Raw genomic sequence first — 19439 nt, forward strand, 5'->3', positions numbered from 1 at the left:
AAACAATGGATGGAAACTAATCAAGGAGAGAAGCAACCTAGAATTAAGGAGAAATTTCCTGACAGTTAGAACAATTAATCAGTGAAACCCCCAGAAATTGCCTCCAGAAGTTGTAAATGCTCCAACGCTGGAAGTTTTAAAGAAGAGATTGGACAACCATTTGTCTAAAATGGTATTGGTATAGGGTTTCCTGAGCTACAGAGATCCCTTCCAACTCTGTAATTCTGTTAATTTCAACAGAGTTTTTCAACTTTAATTTTGTTTTGTCTTACTATTATTGTTCTTCCTTGTTAACTACTTTGTCACTAACATAACATATAGAAGACAGATCAACAATTTGCAGATATAATAGTATAAAAATTTGGGGGGGGGCTTTCTGCAATGGGTGGGAACTAAAGTAATAATATTAATCAACTAGAGGGGATAATATGCGTATATGTCTTTTTTTTTTCCTTTGATGCACTTTTTAAATGTTTTGATTGTTTTATGTGTGTGTGTTTTTTTCTTATTTGTTCTTTGGAATTTTTTTTTACTTTTGTATTTTGTATTTTAACCTTGTCTTGAACAATATGTATCAGTTGGCTTAGCCAGGACTTGTGCTAGCTAAGAGTTCTGTGGCATGCAGCTTAACTTTATCTGAAAGATACCAAGCACACACTGTACACATAAGAAATTGTCCTCCAAATGTGGATCTCAGCAACACATTGTCCAATAAACAAAAACAAAAGACACTGAACTCATTTTTTGAATCCATTTCTCATGTTGCTATCTCCAGCAGCTTCACCTTTCCTTTGTAGCTAAAAAAGGTTAAAGCTATTTTGTATTAATTTTCTTTTGGGTGGGGGACCAACATGTTCTAATGTGAGATCTGCAATGCACTGTCTTTTTTTTTTTTTTTACAAAAGAACTAAGGACATTATTTTATTCTCTCTGTCACAAGGATGACATATATTTATGAATGTGTTATTTGCACTTAAACTTAACCTAGTCATTAAATTCCACCCCAAAATTCCATTTGGTTTTTGAGAAGAGGAATTTCAAAATTTGTACTCATATATGAAATAAAATGTAAATTATAAGGTTTTAAAGAAAAAGAAACACATGATTAAAATGCAAATTAAAAAAAAACTGGAGTACCAGGAATTTGTCCTTTGTGGTCCTTATTTCTGACAAGTTTTTGCTTAAGATCTGGCACCCTTTGAGAAAATCTCCCGAAGGTCTAAATCTGAAAATGAAAAACATAATTGTATGTGTTTACCTAAGAAATACATAAGGAATAGTGATTGGGAATTAGAAAAAAATATAGATATGGTAATGGACAAGGGACCTTATTATGAATCTTTCAAGCCCTAATGACTTTCCTTTTTATTCCTTTACTACCTATGTTACTTTGACTATTAAGGCCCTTCTTTGTACGAACTTATTGGAAAGGTTCAAAGCAGAAAGTCAAAATAGCAAATAGGCCTACAGCAAGAATTTAAACGCATCCCTACAATAGCAACAGCAATAGCATTTAGACTTATATACCGCTTCACAGTGCCCTCTCTAAGTGGCTTACAGCAGTGGCCCCCAACCTTTTTTGAACCAGGGACCGGTTTCACGATTATTTATTCTTCCATGGATCGGTACCTGAGTAACGTGAGACTCCACCGCCATCGGGACAGCTCTTCGTTCGAAGCCACCACCTCCCCGACGAAACTAAGGCGCGAGCACCCAAACGCTGCTTTCCAACTGAAAACCCGGAAGCGCCATCGAAACAAGATGGCGGCGCCCAAGCTTTGCGGCCCGGTAAAAAATGATCCACGGACCAGTACCGATCGGTGGTTGGGGACCCCTGGCTTACAGAGTCAGCATATTGCCCCCAATAATCTGAATCCTCATTTTACCAACCTTGTAAGGATTGAAGGCTGAGTCAACTTTGAGCCTGGTGAGATTTGAACTGCCAAATTGCAGGCAGCTGGCAGTCAACAGAAGTAGCCTGCAGTACTGCATTCTAACCACTGTGCCATCACGGCTCTTAATTATATATGATAATAAGTATATTAACAAAACAACACTAGCCACAATCCAATGGAGTGAGGCATGCTAGATTTGATTGCATGATTTTTCTTAAATTATATTCATTATTCTAATACAGGAGTATCCAACTTGCATCATCATGGCAGTGTCACGTGATGTGTCATGAGTTTTTCCCTCCCCTTCGCTAAACTGGGTGTGGGCATGGCCAGCGCATGACACATCTGGTCCATGGACCGGGACTTTGACCCCTGTTCTAATATACACAATACTCTGCTTAGTTAGGAGAAGAGCTCTAGTTTATCAGGGGTTTCCTTGAAGGAAAGTTCCTTCCCAAGAATTATAGAACTGCTGATAAGTTACTGTATATATGATGATGGCATTGTCTACAGAATGGCTCAAGGCTTTGATGGAGGAGAGGTGGCCCACGGGCTAAAAATTAAATTCTCTCATCTGGCTTTTTTTTCCTCCAGCATCACTGTTCCAAAGTTAACTCCGCTAATTTAAACAGATGCTTATAAATCTATTGCTGGCTTTGTAATTAAATATATTTAAATATACATTCTATATGAAACCCAAGATTTGTTCAAAGAATAGAGGTAGTCCTCCACTTACAACCACAACTGAGCCCTAACTTTCTGTTGCTAAGTGAAACAGTTGTTAAGTGAGTTTTGCCGATTGTACGATCTTTCTTGCCTATGTTGTTAAGTGAATCACTGCAGTTATTAAATTAGCCACACAATTGTTAAGTGAGCCTGTCTTGCCCCATCCATTAGATTTTGCTTGTCAGAGGTTGCAAAAGGATCCCACATGACCCAGGAAAACTGCAACCATCATAAATATGGACCGGTTGCCAAAAGTGTCCAAATTTTGATCACGTGGTCATAGGGATGCTGCAATAGTTGTAAGTGTGAAAAACAGTCATGTCACTTTTTTCAGTGCGGTTTCAACTTTGAACAGTCGCTAAATGAATGTTGATAAGTCGAGGACTACCTGTATCAATAAGTATCATCAGTGTTATAACTTTTCTTTATATAAACACACATATTATTTTTCTCACTACATATTTCACCTGTAGATCATGTTACGAAACACACATTGTTATGGATTGGTTACTTGTTGTTATAGTCAAAGCTGTAATTACCGCTCAACTTTATCTTGCATTGTTGATTGTGTGGTTTCCTCTAGTTTTCCTGGATCACGGTCCTTCTTCGCACTTTGAGGAGTTGCAGATGTTGATTGTTCATCTTCTTTGACATCTTGCCCCCAACTTTGCTCTTCGCTCCCATGTTTTCTGCCCATCTCATGATCTGAGTCACCTTCAGAGTTTTCTTCACAGCTAGAATCTTCACTGGAGGTGGTTTCATAACTGAATATGGACACCAGGCATTACTTAGTTTTCTCTTTTGACAAGCAAAACAAGTAGTCAGCCCCAAATGTCTAACTCTAAAATTCATCCTATGCAAGACATATGGATTTTAGATGCAAAGAAGTTGATATGCGTGTTCTTTGACTTATTCTTGTTCAAATTTTAAATTGCTTATAGGAATAAAATATATATTTGAAATTACGATAACTTGGAACTCAGAGCTGACTTGGAAAATATGTTTTTATTGCAAACCACCCAGAGTCATTTAAGGTGAAATGGGCAATGGGTGAGGGAGAGAGAGAGGAGAGAGAGAGAGAGAGAGAGAAGAGAGAGAGAGAGAGAGAGGGATGATAGATTATATAGATAGATGATATAAATAATCCTCTTGGAAGAATTATAGTAATATTTCAGCTAGAGCTTTTTTTGAATAGTTTGCACTACTACTCATGCAAAAATATTAGGTGGCTGAGTTTGTACATTGCATGGTTTATTTAATCACAGTTGTTGAATAAGTCACAATTGCCAGGATTCACACAAAGCACTAAGCCAATAAGTTTTTAAAAGTTCATGCAACATACTAAATAAAACAAAACAAAAAATCATGTTATGACTTAAGAGTAGCATGTACAATCAAGTGTTTATTTAGCCTAAATTGAATGGCAGTTAATTCCAAGGAAATGAGCATAAAAGCTACCCTGGTTATTGACAGAATAAATTAATTCCCAGAAACACAGTCGACTGCTAATGCCAAACCAGCTGTTTTACCTGGAAATACACATGACAGACATTGGTCTCATTGTTATTTATTACTGATACCAAAGCAATGCTGCTATTTTACATTGAATAAAAATTTATCCTGTTAATCTATGCATTCCTGGCATTCACTTTTACTGCTTTTCATGGAACAGTAAATAGAAGAGGCATTTGGTGCATATATTTGAATAACACGTAATTTTGCTTTGGGGGGGGGGGATGAGTATTCTAGGCCAGACAAAGGTCAACCAGATACATTCAGATAACTCCAAACAGGGAAAGGGGGAAGGTTTCCCAGTTGCTTTGTAACAACTGGTATTCAAGGCATGTTGCATCTAGCAGATAGAGATCTAGACAAGTAGCCACTGGTAGCCATTTGTGCATTTTTTAAAGCAAAACCGTCTCTGTGTCAGAGCACTTTAAAGCCATTAGCTCCTGCATGACTATGCTCTTTTTATTGATTATGTTCTTCAGTTCTTACACCAGTAAGTTACTTTTTTAAAAAGTGGTTTTGCTACAATAGGCTGTTCCTGAAAGTTTGCAAAATGCGGTCAAAGTAAGCGTAAGGGAAAAGGTTCTGAATTTGCAAATTAATTGTTATTAGCAGAATTGTCTTGACAAAACTTGTTATAAATTGTAAGAAGTTGCATTAAAGGGTTTTAGTGTGAGGAGAACTTTAAGGTAAATCGTGGAATTAGCTTGTATTTACTGCTTCATGAAGAAATCAATGTTTGCTTGATCTTTTTCACATGTTTGATGATGTTGTAATTAGAAAGGTCCATATGGCTGAAGCTAGATATGGAGGTACATTTAAAAATGAGGGTAATGAGAGAAAAATTAAATTTTTCCCCTGATTTATTGCTATATGGCACCTAAAACATCAATTTAGAAACAGAAGTAATCAAATGTTATGAGCAATGATTAAGAATACTGTGCATGTTCAAATTTTTGAAGAAAAAAATTCATTCTCATCAATCCAGATCTGATGAGTAGGTTCACCTGATTTAGGTAACTGACTTACCTTAGTGTGAATTTAAGCAATAATTCCGTAGGTAACTGAGTCATCCCTATGTTTGTAGATACCTAATTCTACTAAAATAGTTTGAACCCTTTCCACACATATGACAAAAATGACATTTGTGATTTCCATATATGAGCCTACTTATTAATGAAGAACTAGTTTTAATTATTTAATGAGTGATATTAAATGGAACCAGATTGAGATTATTCTGCAAAGACTTTCCCCCCAAATCTAAAGAAATGGTATTGTGGTTCACAATAAACCATACCTTAGTATTTAAGGTCTTGGCACACTTTCCTGGATTGCTCAAATCCCTATTTTAGTCAAATCACAAGGAGGAGATTTGTATCAACAATTATATCCAGATTCAGGAAGAATTTGATTAATATTTAGTAAGTAGCCCAAGACATCCATTTAAAGGTTGCTTTTTCAGTAGGCACAATAACCATTTGTCATTTCTGCTTAGTCATTATGATGGAGGAGAAGGAGGAGCAGCAGCTGTGGGGAATAGGAGGAGGATCTGTGGGGAATAGGATGAGTCGCCACAGCCAAGTCACCACAGGCAATTGGCCGTGGGATAACTTGCCAAGACAATTCCACACAGGATAACTCAATGCAATAAATGTTATCTGCCATTGTTTCTTTGACATTATTTCCATTGACAAAAATTGAAACAGGGTCAAAGAAACAGTGGCAGATAACATTTATTGCATTGGGTTATCTTGCGTGGAACTGTCCCACAGCGAGTTGTCCCTTGGCAAGTTGGTCATGGCAAGATGGCCATGGTGAGTTGGCCACAGCAAATTGTTCTAGACATGGAGGAGGAACAAGACCCAATTAAAAAAAAAACAGGCTATTATATAATGCAGAAATGAGTCTGTTTCCTCTGCTCAAATGAAGTCTTGAAATAATCTGCTAGAGGCAGGAACTCATGGCAAAAGAAGAGGGGCACAAACAGGAGTGAGCAATCTTTGGGGTGGGGACAAGACTGCATTAATATTTGGGAAAACAAGACTTCAATGACTAGAAACTGAAATTTTGGTAAGGCAGATAAAGAGGGACCTAAAAGGTTTTAAAAAGGAGTTTGGAGTGCTACATTGAGCCAAGGATCTCCAGGTGTCCATTAGTGTTGCATGTACCTACATTAGTTGTTGACTTAGGAAATTAGATCTAACCACCCCCAGATACTTTTTCTTCCTCTTTATGTTTGTCTTTGCCCAACTTTCTTATCTCCAGCAGTGATTGTTTTGCTTCTTAGGAAGGAAAAGGAAAGCATTACTATAATCCTGAGTATATTGATGCAGAAATAAATGGCCATTTGCCACTAGGTTGCCACATATAAACTCCTTCAACCATCAGTAGCTGCTGACTCTGTTCATTTACTGACTGAGTCAATTGCCAACTGCAGTAAACTTCCATTTTCCATGTGGTCATTCTTATAGATAACTGGCTCCAATCATGCTTGCTTTACCCTTTTTTAAAAAAAATCCAGGGGAAAATATTGCTGTGGAATAAATTGTACGTTTAGTTTTGGAACCAAGGGATAGGGATGACTTAGAAAGGATTTGATTGACATGGGGGAAAGGTGCAGTTGACTGGTCCTGATGCCCTGGAAACCAAGAACTATTAAGCCTCTCAGAAACTGGCAGGACCTCACTGTTAGCAACCTATAATAGTAATTGTCCCAAACTGTGAACTGTACAACAGTTTCAGTCCTCTAAATAATAGACTGAAGTACTTCCACATATTTTTTTTAAAAAAAGATGGCTTATAAGAGAGAATGGGGTAACAATCATAATGAAATTATTTTGACCCCTCTTTGGATTTCTAAAGAGGAAGAAGGTTAAACTGAGGACTAAATACAATAACGGTATGGAATAAGATATGTAAGATAATATAAAGTAAGTAATGTATAAGATATACAATAAAGTAGCAACAATAGCATGTTGTGTCTGCTCATTCGACAACTATTCAAACTTGCAATGGCGCTGATCAAAAGAGACTTATGAGCAGCCCTCAGAGTTCTGGCGTCACGTTGTCCCTGTAGTCAATTACAATTTCTGTGATTACAATTTCTGACATTCCTTGCCAACGTCTCACAAGCAAAGTCATTGGGAAAGCCAACAGAAGTCACAATCATGTGAGGTCCACGCTTAACAACCCATGCAACCCTTGCTTAATTATGGCAATCAGGATTGCTGTAATTGTCATTGCTTAGTGGTGTGGTCATGTGATAGTGCATTTACAACCCAATCACTTAGCAATGCCAGTTCTGGTCCCAATTGCCATCATTACCTGAAGACTACCTGTCTTACTGCATAGCCAGTGGTGGGATTCATCCGGTTCTCACTGATTCAGGTGAACTGGTTGTTAAATTACTCACACCCCACTATCAAAGTGGATCCTGGACACTGGTCTGCAATGGAGAAATGGGCAATGGAGCGACTGGCACAAAGGGAGGAGGAGGAGCAGGGAAAAGAAAGAGGAAAAGCACCCTTCTCCTTCTCTCGCACTGGCCGCTCTGTTGCCCATTTCTCCATTGCAGTGTAGTGCAGTGCCCAGGATCCACTTCTTTTCATGTCTTTTCAGAAACATGAGTTGAGCTTCTCCCTAATCTCTAAGCAAGGAATCAATAATGATTGAAGCAGGAATATATGAGTCCTATTAATTACATCCTCTTTATTGCTTCTTGGCAACTTTTAACAGAGATCTAATCCACAGTAGAATGGAAGAGGAATAAACAAAGTTACGTTTAATCAGACATGTCCATATCATTTTGGGTACACATGCAACAAAGCATTATAAAATGAAAAGGCAAGCTTGACCCTTCCACTGATGCTTACCCACCATTTACCCCAACAAACTGAAGGTTCTTTTTGGTGCCGTTACTTCCTTCATGGAAACCAGCTTCTTTCTTTTTCATAATAGATTTCAGACTGGTACTTGGAGAGATTTCTGATAGAAATAAGTTTTAAAACAATTATATAAAAATGTTATCATCACCGCTCTTTCTTAATATTACCATATATGTTGCAAGTGTTGAATTCTACTGCCATTTTTTCCCCAGGACATATGTTCATGATGGGCATCCCTGGGTAGTCAGGGCTTCATGCATCCACCATCCATTCTTCCCAATGTACAGGAAGTTTCAGGTCAACATAGAAGATGTGGTAGAAAAATATTCCATGCTTTTCTCTACTATGAGTAATACAAACACATTATGGCGGCTGAAATTCGTAAAAAGAATTGTGACAACATAAGAACAAGAACTGAGGTTATTGTGAGCAACCAAGAAATAAACACTCAAGAGTTTTCCTTCGAGGTACAAACAACCAGGTTTAAATTGTCCTACTTTGGACATATGATGCAAAGACCTAGCTTTCTGGAGAAGGCTCTAATGCTGGCAAGGTGGAACGAAAGAGAAGAGGAGCACAACTAGTAGCAAGGTGGTGGCTCAGTTACAGTGCCGGTGAGTATACAATTGGAATCCCTGAAAGACCATACTAGGGACAGATTACTATGGAGCAAGTCTACCTGTGTGGTTGTTAAGAGTCAGCACTAACTTAAAGCATCATGTTCAGATGGAAGATGCTGTATGAGTGACAACAAACATTATTCCCCCTTTTCCCCCATTGTCCTGAATGGGCAGTGGTGATTCAACTCATTTCTCAGGCTAACTTTTAAGTCATCTTAACAATTAGGCTGATAACGAGGTACAAGTGAATAGGAAAAGAATTGGATCTAACAACACCAGTTCTCACCATACAGCATTTCTCTGAAAGGCAACAAGCAAGCATATGGGAGTGGTATTAAGTAGCAATGAGATATTAGACACCAAGCTATCTACACAATATAGCCCAGTCTACACTCCAATGCATGTCTGTTGCCTTCAAACACAGTGAAGGGTGTTATCCCATGATCAATCTAAGATGCCTCAAAAAGGCATCATGTTGTCTATCAATATTGCCAAGTACAAATCTTGAGCTAGACCTACTCCAGATGACAAATTGTCAACTGAAGAACCAGGGCAACTAATCTGTGATATTCTAGATTACTTACTTACTTACTTACTTACTTACTTACTTACTTACTTACTTACTTACTTATTTGTATGCCACCTTTATTATTTTTACAAATAATCCAAAGTGGCAAACATATCCAACACATTTTCCTTCTCCTATGTTTCCTACAAACAACAACAACCATGTGAGGTAGGTTAGGCTGCAAGAGAGTGTGAGCTCAAGGTCACCTACCTAGCTTTCATGGCTAAGGCAGGATGCGAACTCATGGTCTCCTGCTTTCTAATCTGGTGCCTTAACCACTAGATCAAATTGGCTCTCATCCACAGTGAAAAAGACTATCAGAGTTTAAATTTAGTATGAAATGCTAATAATAATAATATGTTTTAGTACAAGACACTCTTTAGTTGTTTGTAACAACCATTTGAATTGGATTGTCTGGACATTTCTACTCTAAAGAACTGTAAGGCCTACATGGGACTACCTATGCTACCCTAATCTGGGCGAAAATAAAACTAGTGACTATGGCAATACATAACATCTGGAAGGAATTAATTTGCTTATCTCCACAATGGAGCACTAGATTTCAGTATGAAAAATTGGTTATTGGTTCTGCTTGCAAAGGATTATTGAATTGGGCTAATTAATTGTGAAATTAAATGATTAATACAAATTAAGACTCTGTTTCTTTTCAAATGTATCTACATGCTTTTAAGTTCTGAAATTTAAAACTTTCTATTCAAACTATAAACTTTTTATATAATTTTCTTCCAGCATTGTATTAGAATTTTTCTCTTAAACACAGGAATAGATAGTTGGGTGGTTTAATATCTTCAGACAAATGCAAGCAATCCAGTGCCCCCCAGATATTTTGGGTTTTAAACTCTTATCAGGCAAAGTTGGTATAAAAGATTCTGAAAGGATAACGAATTGCCGACTTCTTCATTACTCTGAGAGTCTTCAGACGGATCACTTTCTGAATTCCTTAGGCTTGCCTCTACATTCCAGAAGATATTTTTTGAATTTGCTAAAATGTTTTGTTTTATATTACATCATGTGCTACGATCTGATTATACATGGCGATGGCAACATATTTGTTAGCATCACCACATATCCACCATTTGGCAGAGTTCTAGAATCATGTTAGATGGCCTAAAATGTTGGAAACTTATTTTAATGTTTCAATCTAATTTCACCTAGTATGCTCAATCCAGATCAGAGCAAGCACATACCACTCAGTTCTGCTAGAAAATAATAATAATAAATGGCTTGATCTTTATTTATTAAACATTAGCAAACACCATAACAGTTAACTGGCAAAAGCAAGACAAAAGCAGGAAAATGCAGGGAGGGAGACCAGATCAACAGGCAAGAATTTACCTATATATCTCTATATGTAAAAAGGCACAAAATTTTCCAAAGCTACTGGAAATTATAATGTGAATAATTAGTATGGGTGGTGGCCTTTCTTTTATCCCATGTTTAAACCTTTTATGTGTACAATGGCAGAAAAGAGACTGAAAGAAGAAAGGTGATCCTTCCTTAATTCTGCACCATTAATGAAAGAATTGATTGAATAGGGATGATAAAAAATAAAAATCCCATTTTCCACAGTTTTTCTCCCCATATTATCAGATATCCATTCACTCTTGGAGGGGAGATTTGTCTGAATTTCACAATGCCCTGAGCTCATTCAGTTCTTACTGGACAATTGAAGGAGTTATGCTTTCCATTTAGGATTTTGCCCCTTCATTATTTTCCTGATTTGAAAACCCTCAGGACCAGATGTGGTATTCAGCAGTAGCGGAAATTTTGAGTAGTTCAGAAAACCAGCAAATACCACTTCTGACTGGAGGTTTTGCAGTATCCTTCCCCTGCCACGCCCAGCAAGCCACGCCCACAGAACCGGTAGTAAAAAAAAATTGAATCCCACCAATGCTCAGGACCTATACCAAGTTTATTTAATATCTCCCTTTTAGGCATTTTAGGCACAAGAGCAAAGACATTCACATTTTTAATTTCAGACTGAACTTTGAAATTTGACTGGAAATTTTAAGAGACAAAATGGAATTGAAGGAGAATCAACTTTCAATACCCTTGGGAAGAGGACATCCTACACTGCGTAAATTATGATAACAAAAATGTGTGAAAGTGAACATGAATAAGGCCTTTTCTCTGTCTTGTTGTTCATTAAAATGTAAGGGTAGAGATCTATACAAGGTTTCTGAAACTGCCAACGTCTGTTATTTGTCAGCCATGTTCAGATCACTCATTGTCACATGCTGAGACAGCAAACTAGAAAGCCCAGATCATTCAAAGCTACCATGGCAAAAATTAGAATGTCGATAATGCATGAAAGAGAAGGAAGACTATCGGTTGATTTTCTATTATCACAAGAGATTGAATAGTAGAATTTAGGAGTGACTGGAATTTACTGCTGCTGCTTTACATGTGACAAACCTTACATTTCAACTTTGTCCTTAATTTAAATAGAAAAGAAGAAATTGAGTTTGCCCATGATCAGGAACACCTTACCTGTTTTGGCACACTAGTAGGCAAAACTACTACTGAACCAAAGTATTTTGTTATCTAAGGCAAAGTGCATAGTAAGTTTCTATTCTATGTAGTAAACCTTCTTTGATGGCAGCATCTACCAACACTGAGAAAGCCAAAATCTGAAGTCAAGGACAAGTTATGTGACATTCAAAGTTTTGACGGAGATAAGTAGCCAGGGTGTCAACTCATAAAACATTTCTATGCTTGTTTTAGAGTTGCCATGAACAGGGGGATGGGGAGAAATTTGAAGGAGCAGCCCGACAGTTTAAAACCAAAAGTACATTCCATTCTTATCTTGCAAAGATTGTAACTAAGCTACTGGAATTTCTGCCTCGAAAATCCCTAATTGGAGAATGTGATTGATGACTCTCAGCTATGAACGTGTTTCACTGGAGAATATGAATTATGATACACCCAGAGGAGTGGGGGGAAAGCAGGGTCATAGGTGATAGTGAATTACATGTCTCAGAATCGGCTTCATACAGATCATGCCGACATGTTCACTCCTAATAAATCCTTTGAAGTCTTTGAAGCTTGGCTCGAGGCTCATGATTTAATTTAACTGCCAGAATCCTGACACATGGAGCTCAAGGGCCAATGTTCCCATACATACCATTCTAGTATGCTTATGGTAGAATCAGTTTTGTACCTCAGGTAGTCCTTGATTCATATGCATTTGTTTAGTGACTGCTCAAAGTTACGGCAGCACTAAAAATGGACTTGCAACCATTTTTACCACTGCAGCATCCCCATAATCACATGATCAAAATTCAGACCCTTGGTAACTGGCATGGATTTATGATGGTTGCAATGTCCCAGAGTCATGTCCCACCTTTTGTGACCTTTTGACAAGTGACATGAATGGGGAAGCCAGATTCACTTAACAACTGTGTTAAGTGTAATTTAACAACTGGAGTGTTTCACTGAACAGTTGTGGCAAGGAAGGTCATGAAATGAGCAAAACTCAACAACTATGTTGCTTGGCCATGGAAATTTCAAGTTCAATTGTGGTTGTAAGTTGAAGGCTATTTGTATTGACCTACTTTTATCATATTGTATAAGACTGTATGCTTATTTATATGTAATGGAATACCATTTCCTCATTTGGGAATCTTGGACTAAGTGAGTGGAAGGGTTGATTTCCCTGACTGGTGCCAACTCAAGGGTTATTGACTTATTGAACGCTACATGTACAGACAGAGCATCTTTTGCATTCCAATTAGTATAAGTTTCTTGTTCTATTTGAATATTCCAGAGTTTGTACACCTAAGCTTCTTTCATAACTTTTGCTTGTTTTTCCAACATTGGCCTCATACTAGGTTTTTAAAAATATAAATATGTACAGGTAATTCTCCTTTATAAGTCATAATGCATTTTAAGTATTACCAGTAACTTAGAATAATGGGAGCCCAGGTTCTTTGTACATAACTTCTTTGAGATTTTCCCAGACAACTGCAAAGAAGATATGGACAGTACATTAAGCTATGTTTTGTTTAAAGAAAAAAATCAGGGAATATTCTGTAAATATCTTAGTTTTACCTTTTTATTTTGAAAAAGCAAGTATGTCTACTTTATTTGTTTTTCAAGCGGTGCTACTCCTGAATACCATCAGTGTAAGACAGGGATCCCCAAAGTTGGCAACTTTAAGACTTGTGGACTTCAACTCCCAGAATTCTACAGCCAGCTATGCTGCCTGGAGAATTCTGGGAGTTGAAGTCCATAAGTCTTAAAGTTGCCAAGTTTGGAGACCTCTGGTGTAAGATAGTGAAAGACTGGCTTTGTCAAAACTATTTACCCAACTGTTGATACTGTGTGTTGGAATTCTCTTGGTCTGCTGGTGTCGGTGCTGAGTAGGCAGAGAGCAGCAAATTCAGAGAATTAACAAGTTGATTCTGGATCGAACTGAGCTTTGAGGCAGGTTGCTTTATTGCACTGGCTAGCTCGGGATAGCCATGTTCTAGGCACAGCCACTGCTCTTGTAAGAGATCCTGGATTTTTTTAAGGTATTGGCCCACAATGGGATCTGCAGGCGATTCCTTTGCTTCTTGATGATTCCGCTCCTCTTGATCTTGTGGAGCATCTTCTTGAAAAATGATTTGCATTCCTTTGGATTTTATGTCAGCGGGCTTGGGAGCAGAGCCATTTTCTCCACCAGGAACAAAGAGCTGAGCAGTCAAAAGGTTTCTTTCTGTCTTGTTGTTTTCATTATCAACATGTAGCTCATTATAACTTGGTTCAACAATGGGGCAATCACTTTCCTGAGCAATTCTCTCTTTTTGCAAAGTAGGCTTATCTCTTCCTCCATCATCAGCAGAAACAACTGATATCTCAGCACAGAGTAACTCTTTACATATTTCCACATTTTTATCATCAGCCTCATAAGTATCGCCTCCTAGAGGTTCCACAAGCTGCGTAATGCTTACAGAAATCTCTTTTTCATGCATCACCTTTTCGTGTACATGTTCGGTATTCACAGCAACATCAAAGTATTGGGGGGCATTTCTGGCCTGCATGCCTGGCTTAATTTCTTTGATGTTCTCCCCACAGAGCTTTTCTTCCAGCTGGGCTTTAGAACTTGCTAGCAATTCAATGCTTCTCTCTTTTGCTTTGATTTCTTGATCCTGTTGCTTCAAAACTATCCGGATCTGTTCAAGTTCTTCTGTTTTGTGATTCAGCTGCTTCTCCAGAATTGCAATATGCTGCTGTAATGCTCTTATATTGCTGGGACCTTGGAGAAGGAAGGGCTCGAGTTCTATATTTTTCCCCACTTCTCTAGCGCTAAGACCTGTCACTTCACCCTCTTCCTCTACTTCTTCTGTAACAGTCTCACATATGTTAAGTTCTATTTCTTCCTGGGATTTCTTTATAGACATGTTTTCTGAGGTACCGGTAGGGGCCAATCCACTCTGAACTGATGATGGATACACCTGTGTCTCATGACATTCTTCTCCACTCTCGACCGCCTCAGGCAGTTTCTGAGAAATTAGGGGTTGGCTTTGCTGTGGATCACTGAGTTGTGTTATTTCCTCAGGAAGCTCTGTTTGTTGCTGGTCTAACAGAAGCTGAGCTTCACTCCTTAATCCTGGACTTTTCTCAGAATCCTGGATGGCTTTATTGGTTTGTTCGTTCATATCTGTTAGATTTTCATGAGGGGGTAACGAAGGCCTTTTGGAACTCATTAACTCGGGTGGTTTTTTTGCGGGGATAAAATCAAGCTCTAAACCATTTCCATTGGAAGACTGAAGGAATCCTGAAGGCAGAAAAGCTGCCTGATGAGTTTCTTCTTCTAAATTTCGAATTGGTGGAAGTTGGGCAGGCATGCTGGATGTCCTTAGAAGCTGAGGCCTTCCTTTACAATTAGCAGCCTCCCCTTCAAGGGGAAGAGGATCTTGTTTGACAGTCTCTATTAGCAGGGCTTTCTTTCTGCAGCTTGGTCCTTGGGGAAAAGGTAAACATGAAGACACATCAGTGGATGTGACCAGGGACCTGCTCTCGTCTGCATCTAAAGAGGCCTTTCTCTGTGTAAGGAAATTCTTGTTTAAGGAGGACGAATAGACATTGGATCCATTTTCTGGAAGGCTAAAGTTCCGAGGCAGGGTGCTAAATTTGGGGTGCTTAGCTTTCCGCCGGACTGGAATTCTCTTGATAGTGTTTCCCTTTTCGATGTCATCAACATACTTTAGGAAGTCAAGATCTAAATGGAAGCCATAGGGGGTTTCAACAGAATAAGGACTTTGGGGTGGATCTTTATCCTCTGCTTTTGATGCCCAGCTTTCTGCTAACATGGAAAACAAATAGAAACAAAAAATAAAAGCTTTAATTTAGAAGAGATAATATTGAAATCTAGAAATCTCATTATTATCCATATTCATTCTTCCTGATACATACAAGTAGTTGAAGACAAACCTGGATATTTGGGGAAAACATTTAGGAAAGATTCTTCTCTTTTTAGATTAATTCTTCAGGGAATTCTACACATCTGTTCTAATACTGCAGAGCTGTTGGCTTGAAAGTAGAACAACCCATAAAGCTATCTTTTCTACTTCTGACTGGATATAAACAACTTTTATACTGAAACAACCCATATACATATCATACATCATTCTTATTCCAAGGATTTCACTGCATAAATTACATGAGCCCAAGGATCTAGTTTTATGGAAAAGCCAGAAGGAAGTAACGAAGTATTTTGACTAAGTAACATTATGCACGCAGAATATTAATAACAGACTGATTAAGCCTGATCTTTTTGAGCTTATCAAGTTTCGTCCCAAGGAAGTTTAAAATGTTGGTCTTCATTCCTTGGAGGAAAGACAGGATATTAAAAAAAGAAAGAAAACTAAATACCAGACGAGGAGAGTTAGATACGCTAAGTTTAAGTCCTCCTATTGGCTTTCTCGAGACCTGCCTTCCTCTAGGTTGAAGCCACACAGACTTATTCCAGCACTGATGAAAATCAGCCAGTATCAGTATGCATAACTTTTTATTCTAATGCTAGCTATAGCTCCAGGCATAACTACAAGGCAGCTTCATTAAATCACCATGCAGTTAGTCTCCATCCACAAGGCAAAGAGGCAGAGAACAGCTGGCAATTTGTCATCCAAGACATGTCTGTAGAGTCAGCTAGAAGATGCAGCCCTAAAGAGGGATGTGGAAGTATATAAACTTATTTTCTGTGACTGCACAGATATTTATTCCACTATGAGTCCTCAGCAATCTGCTAAATCATCACTCCAGTTGATAATTATGTAAACAACAGCTTCTGCAGACTGTGTTACAGACCTGTTTTAAAAGCCACATGATTCTAATATATATGAAATCTTTACTATTACTGTACATTCAGTGCCGATAATGCATTGTTCAACACGTTTTCTAACCATGACAAGTACTTACTGGCATGGATTGAACAGTAGTCATAAAAGAAAAAGAAATGCTATGTCAGCCTTGCTTTTTTAAAAATGTAAGAATGTTTCAGTGGGCACACAAGATGGCATGGCCTCAGATATTTATTTTGTCTATAAAGCTAAATAGATAAATACTATTTAGGCATTTGTTAATAGTCTTCTAAGAGCAGTTCTTGCTAAATAGACTTCACTGCATCATCTATTTTTGGCTCTTGGATATGTTCTTTGGAATACTGAGCTCAGAAAATTAAATTTCTCCCCAAATAGATGAATGAAAGAAATACTACAAGAGGGCTAAAATCAATTATTTGATTACTTAATCTGATTAAATTGAATTATTTCATTCAAAGCCAAACTACCCTTGATGCTGTTTGGGGATAGAGTTACTTAATACCCATATAGTCATGCATATGGGTAACTATAGAAAAATAGTGAGTATGACAGGTTCTATTCTTTTAACCTCAATACTGATTGAATCTCAGTAAGAACAACCCCATCACAATGAAAACCAAGCTGGCATTGGTGCTAAATTTTTACTTTTGTTTAAAGACTATGCATTCATAAAACACAATTCTGCCAACTATGTCTGTGAGATCTTCTCCAACATTTTTATGTAAAATGCTGTCTAGATCTCCTATTTGCATTCTTTTTGGTTAGAATTTATGCATTCGAGACTCTTTCCACAGACCAAGTGGAAAGGCTGTTTGATAAATCTGTAAATCTGAATCATCCCACCTTCCTAATTTCCAATCATTTATCAGAACCGATTATCAATGGCACCACTCAAAAATACATGCTTTCTGAAATACTACTTTCTGCCAGTGTATGGATAGGTTTTTCCACACAAAATGTGCAAAATGACATTTCAAAATCAAAGTGGTCCATTTATGTTGTTATTAGTAAAAGATAATTTTACTTCATAGAGAAAATGCTTGGCTTTCAATTAAGATGAAGTTTGTATCCATACCATCTGTATTCTCCATGATGAGAATTCTGTCTAATTTGTCGATGTCAAGCCGTTAGTAATACTTCATAAAAAGAAATGCAGTCCACCTACAAAAAAAGAAGAAGAAGGGAGTGTCTTTGTTTTTTTAAAAAAATGTAAGTCACGGCTGTTTCAAGAATTGAGTATAACAATTATTTACATTTTAGTTTTATATATAAGATATACATTTCGCGCCAATGTATTTTAAAAACGCATTCTGCTCTTCCTGGAATCTCTGGAATGAAATTCTGTCTACTAGCCCTTACCTGATAAACATTTTAAGAATTTTTTAAAATTGGTGTTCCTCTCCTCACCATGACAGTTTCTGCTTTGAGAATACATAACTCTGCGTGATCATTTCTTACCGCTGAGGAACCATTCACTGTACTTCCAGAAATTCAGCATTATGAATAGAGAAATGCCCAGGGGGTGCATACTGAGCAGAAACTAACATGATATAGTAGCTATGTGAAAGTACAAATGTTTTGAAAACAAAAAAAGAACCTATAACAGAGTTAGAAAGAGGAAAAGGGTCCCTTGGTGTCAATATGGTGTCAGGAAAGCTGAAGCTGAAAATGAATTGAAATTGACAATGATGCTGAGAATAACAAAAAAGGGCTTCTCTACATACCTTCAAGTAAAAGAATCAATGAAGATGACAAAATGTTGACAGATAATAAAGAAAACCAGCTATAGATAGTCCTTGACTTACGACCACAATTGAGCTCCAAATTTCCGATGCTAAGTGAGATATTTAAGTGAGTTCTGCTCCATTTTACAACCTTTCTTGCCAAAGTTGTTAAGTGAATCACTGAAGTTGTTATTTTTTAACACAATTGTGTTACACAATGGGATTTCCACATTGACTTTGCCTGTCAGAAATTTGCAAAAGGTGATCACATGATCCCAGGATAATGCAACGGTCATAAATGTGAGTCAGTTGCCAAATATCTGAATTTTTATTTGAATGGTGATGCTACAACAGTCATAAGTGTGAAAAATGGTCATAAGTCACCTTTTTCAGTACCGTTGGAATTTTGAACAGTCACTAAATGAACTGTTGTAAGTTGAGGACTACCTGTGTGTATGATGTGCAGGCACATTATCACTGGATATATGATAATAAACATCTTAAAATAGTAACAATAGCACTTAGACTTATATACCATTTCACAGTGCTTTACAGTCCTCTCTAAGCAGTTTACGGAGTCAGCATATTACCCCCCCAACAATCTGGGTCCTCATTTTACCCACCTCAGAAGGACGGAAGGATGAGTTTACCTTGAGCCGATCACGATTGAACTCCTGGCAGTAGGCAGAATCAGCCTGTAACACTGCATTCTAATGACTGCGCCACTACGGCTCTTATAGCTGATTGCATGCTGAATATGATTCAGCAGTTTGATGCCATTGCAGAAAAGAACAATGTTATTTCATATTACATCAACAGAAATATTGTGCTCAAATCATGAGAAGTAACAACTCCATTTTATTCTGCTTTGGTCAAATCATAGCACAAAAGCCATGTCCAATTCTGGCCACCACAGAAAGGATTCAAGGAACAAGTTTAAGAAATGGCAACAAGGAAGTGCAAGGGTTTGTAAGCTAAGTCTCATGAATAAAGGGTGAAGCAGATGGACTTGTGTAAGCTTGAAAAGTAAATACTTAGGGGCATATAAAAGCATTTTCCATACCTGAAAGGATGTCATGCAGAAGAAGGTCAAGACCTGTTTTCTATCATTTCACATTGCAAAATGTAGAATTATGGATTCACATTCTAGGAAATCAGACTCATCTTCCAAAAATAAGAGCAGAT

The 19439-nt window shown here is 37.7% G+C and overlaps 1 protein-coding gene across 5 annotated transcripts in view; it reads right to left on the minus strand.

Annotated features, from left to right (window-relative positions):
* Positions 1-19439, minus strand: part of KANK4 (KN motif and ankyrin repeat domains 4) — a 71672-nt gene that overhangs the window by 18731 nt on the left and 33502 nt on the right. For 2 of the 5 annotated variants that reach the window (XM_026665972.2, XM_087960376.1), the window contains exons 2-6: positions 17606-17691; positions 13530-15512; positions 8003-8114; positions 3161-3385; positions 1138-1225 (exon numbers count right to left, since the gene is read on the minus strand). In XM_026665972.2, the coding sequence (XP_026521757.2) occupies positions 1138-1225; positions 3161-3385; positions 8003-8114; positions 13530-15512; positions 17606-17621 (2424 nt within the window). In that variant the 5' untranslated portion in view covers positions 17622-17691. Of the gene's footprint in view, positions 1-1137; positions 1226-3160; positions 3386-8002; positions 8115-13529; positions 15513-17605; positions 17692-18254; positions 18365-19439 lie in introns of those variants that run through there. The other 3 variants (XM_087960380.1, XM_087960379.1, XM_087960377.1) reach the window with 2 other exon arrangements.

The sequence above is a fragment of the Notechis scutatus genome, chromosome 3 (assembly GCF_049901735.1).
Source record: "Notechis scutatus isolate UNSWTSFEM ecotype Mainland chromosome 3, rNotScu1.2, whole genome shotgun sequence".
NCBI classification, from domain to species: Eukaryota; Metazoa; Chordata; class Lepidosauria; order Squamata; family Elapidae; genus Notechis; species Notechis scutatus.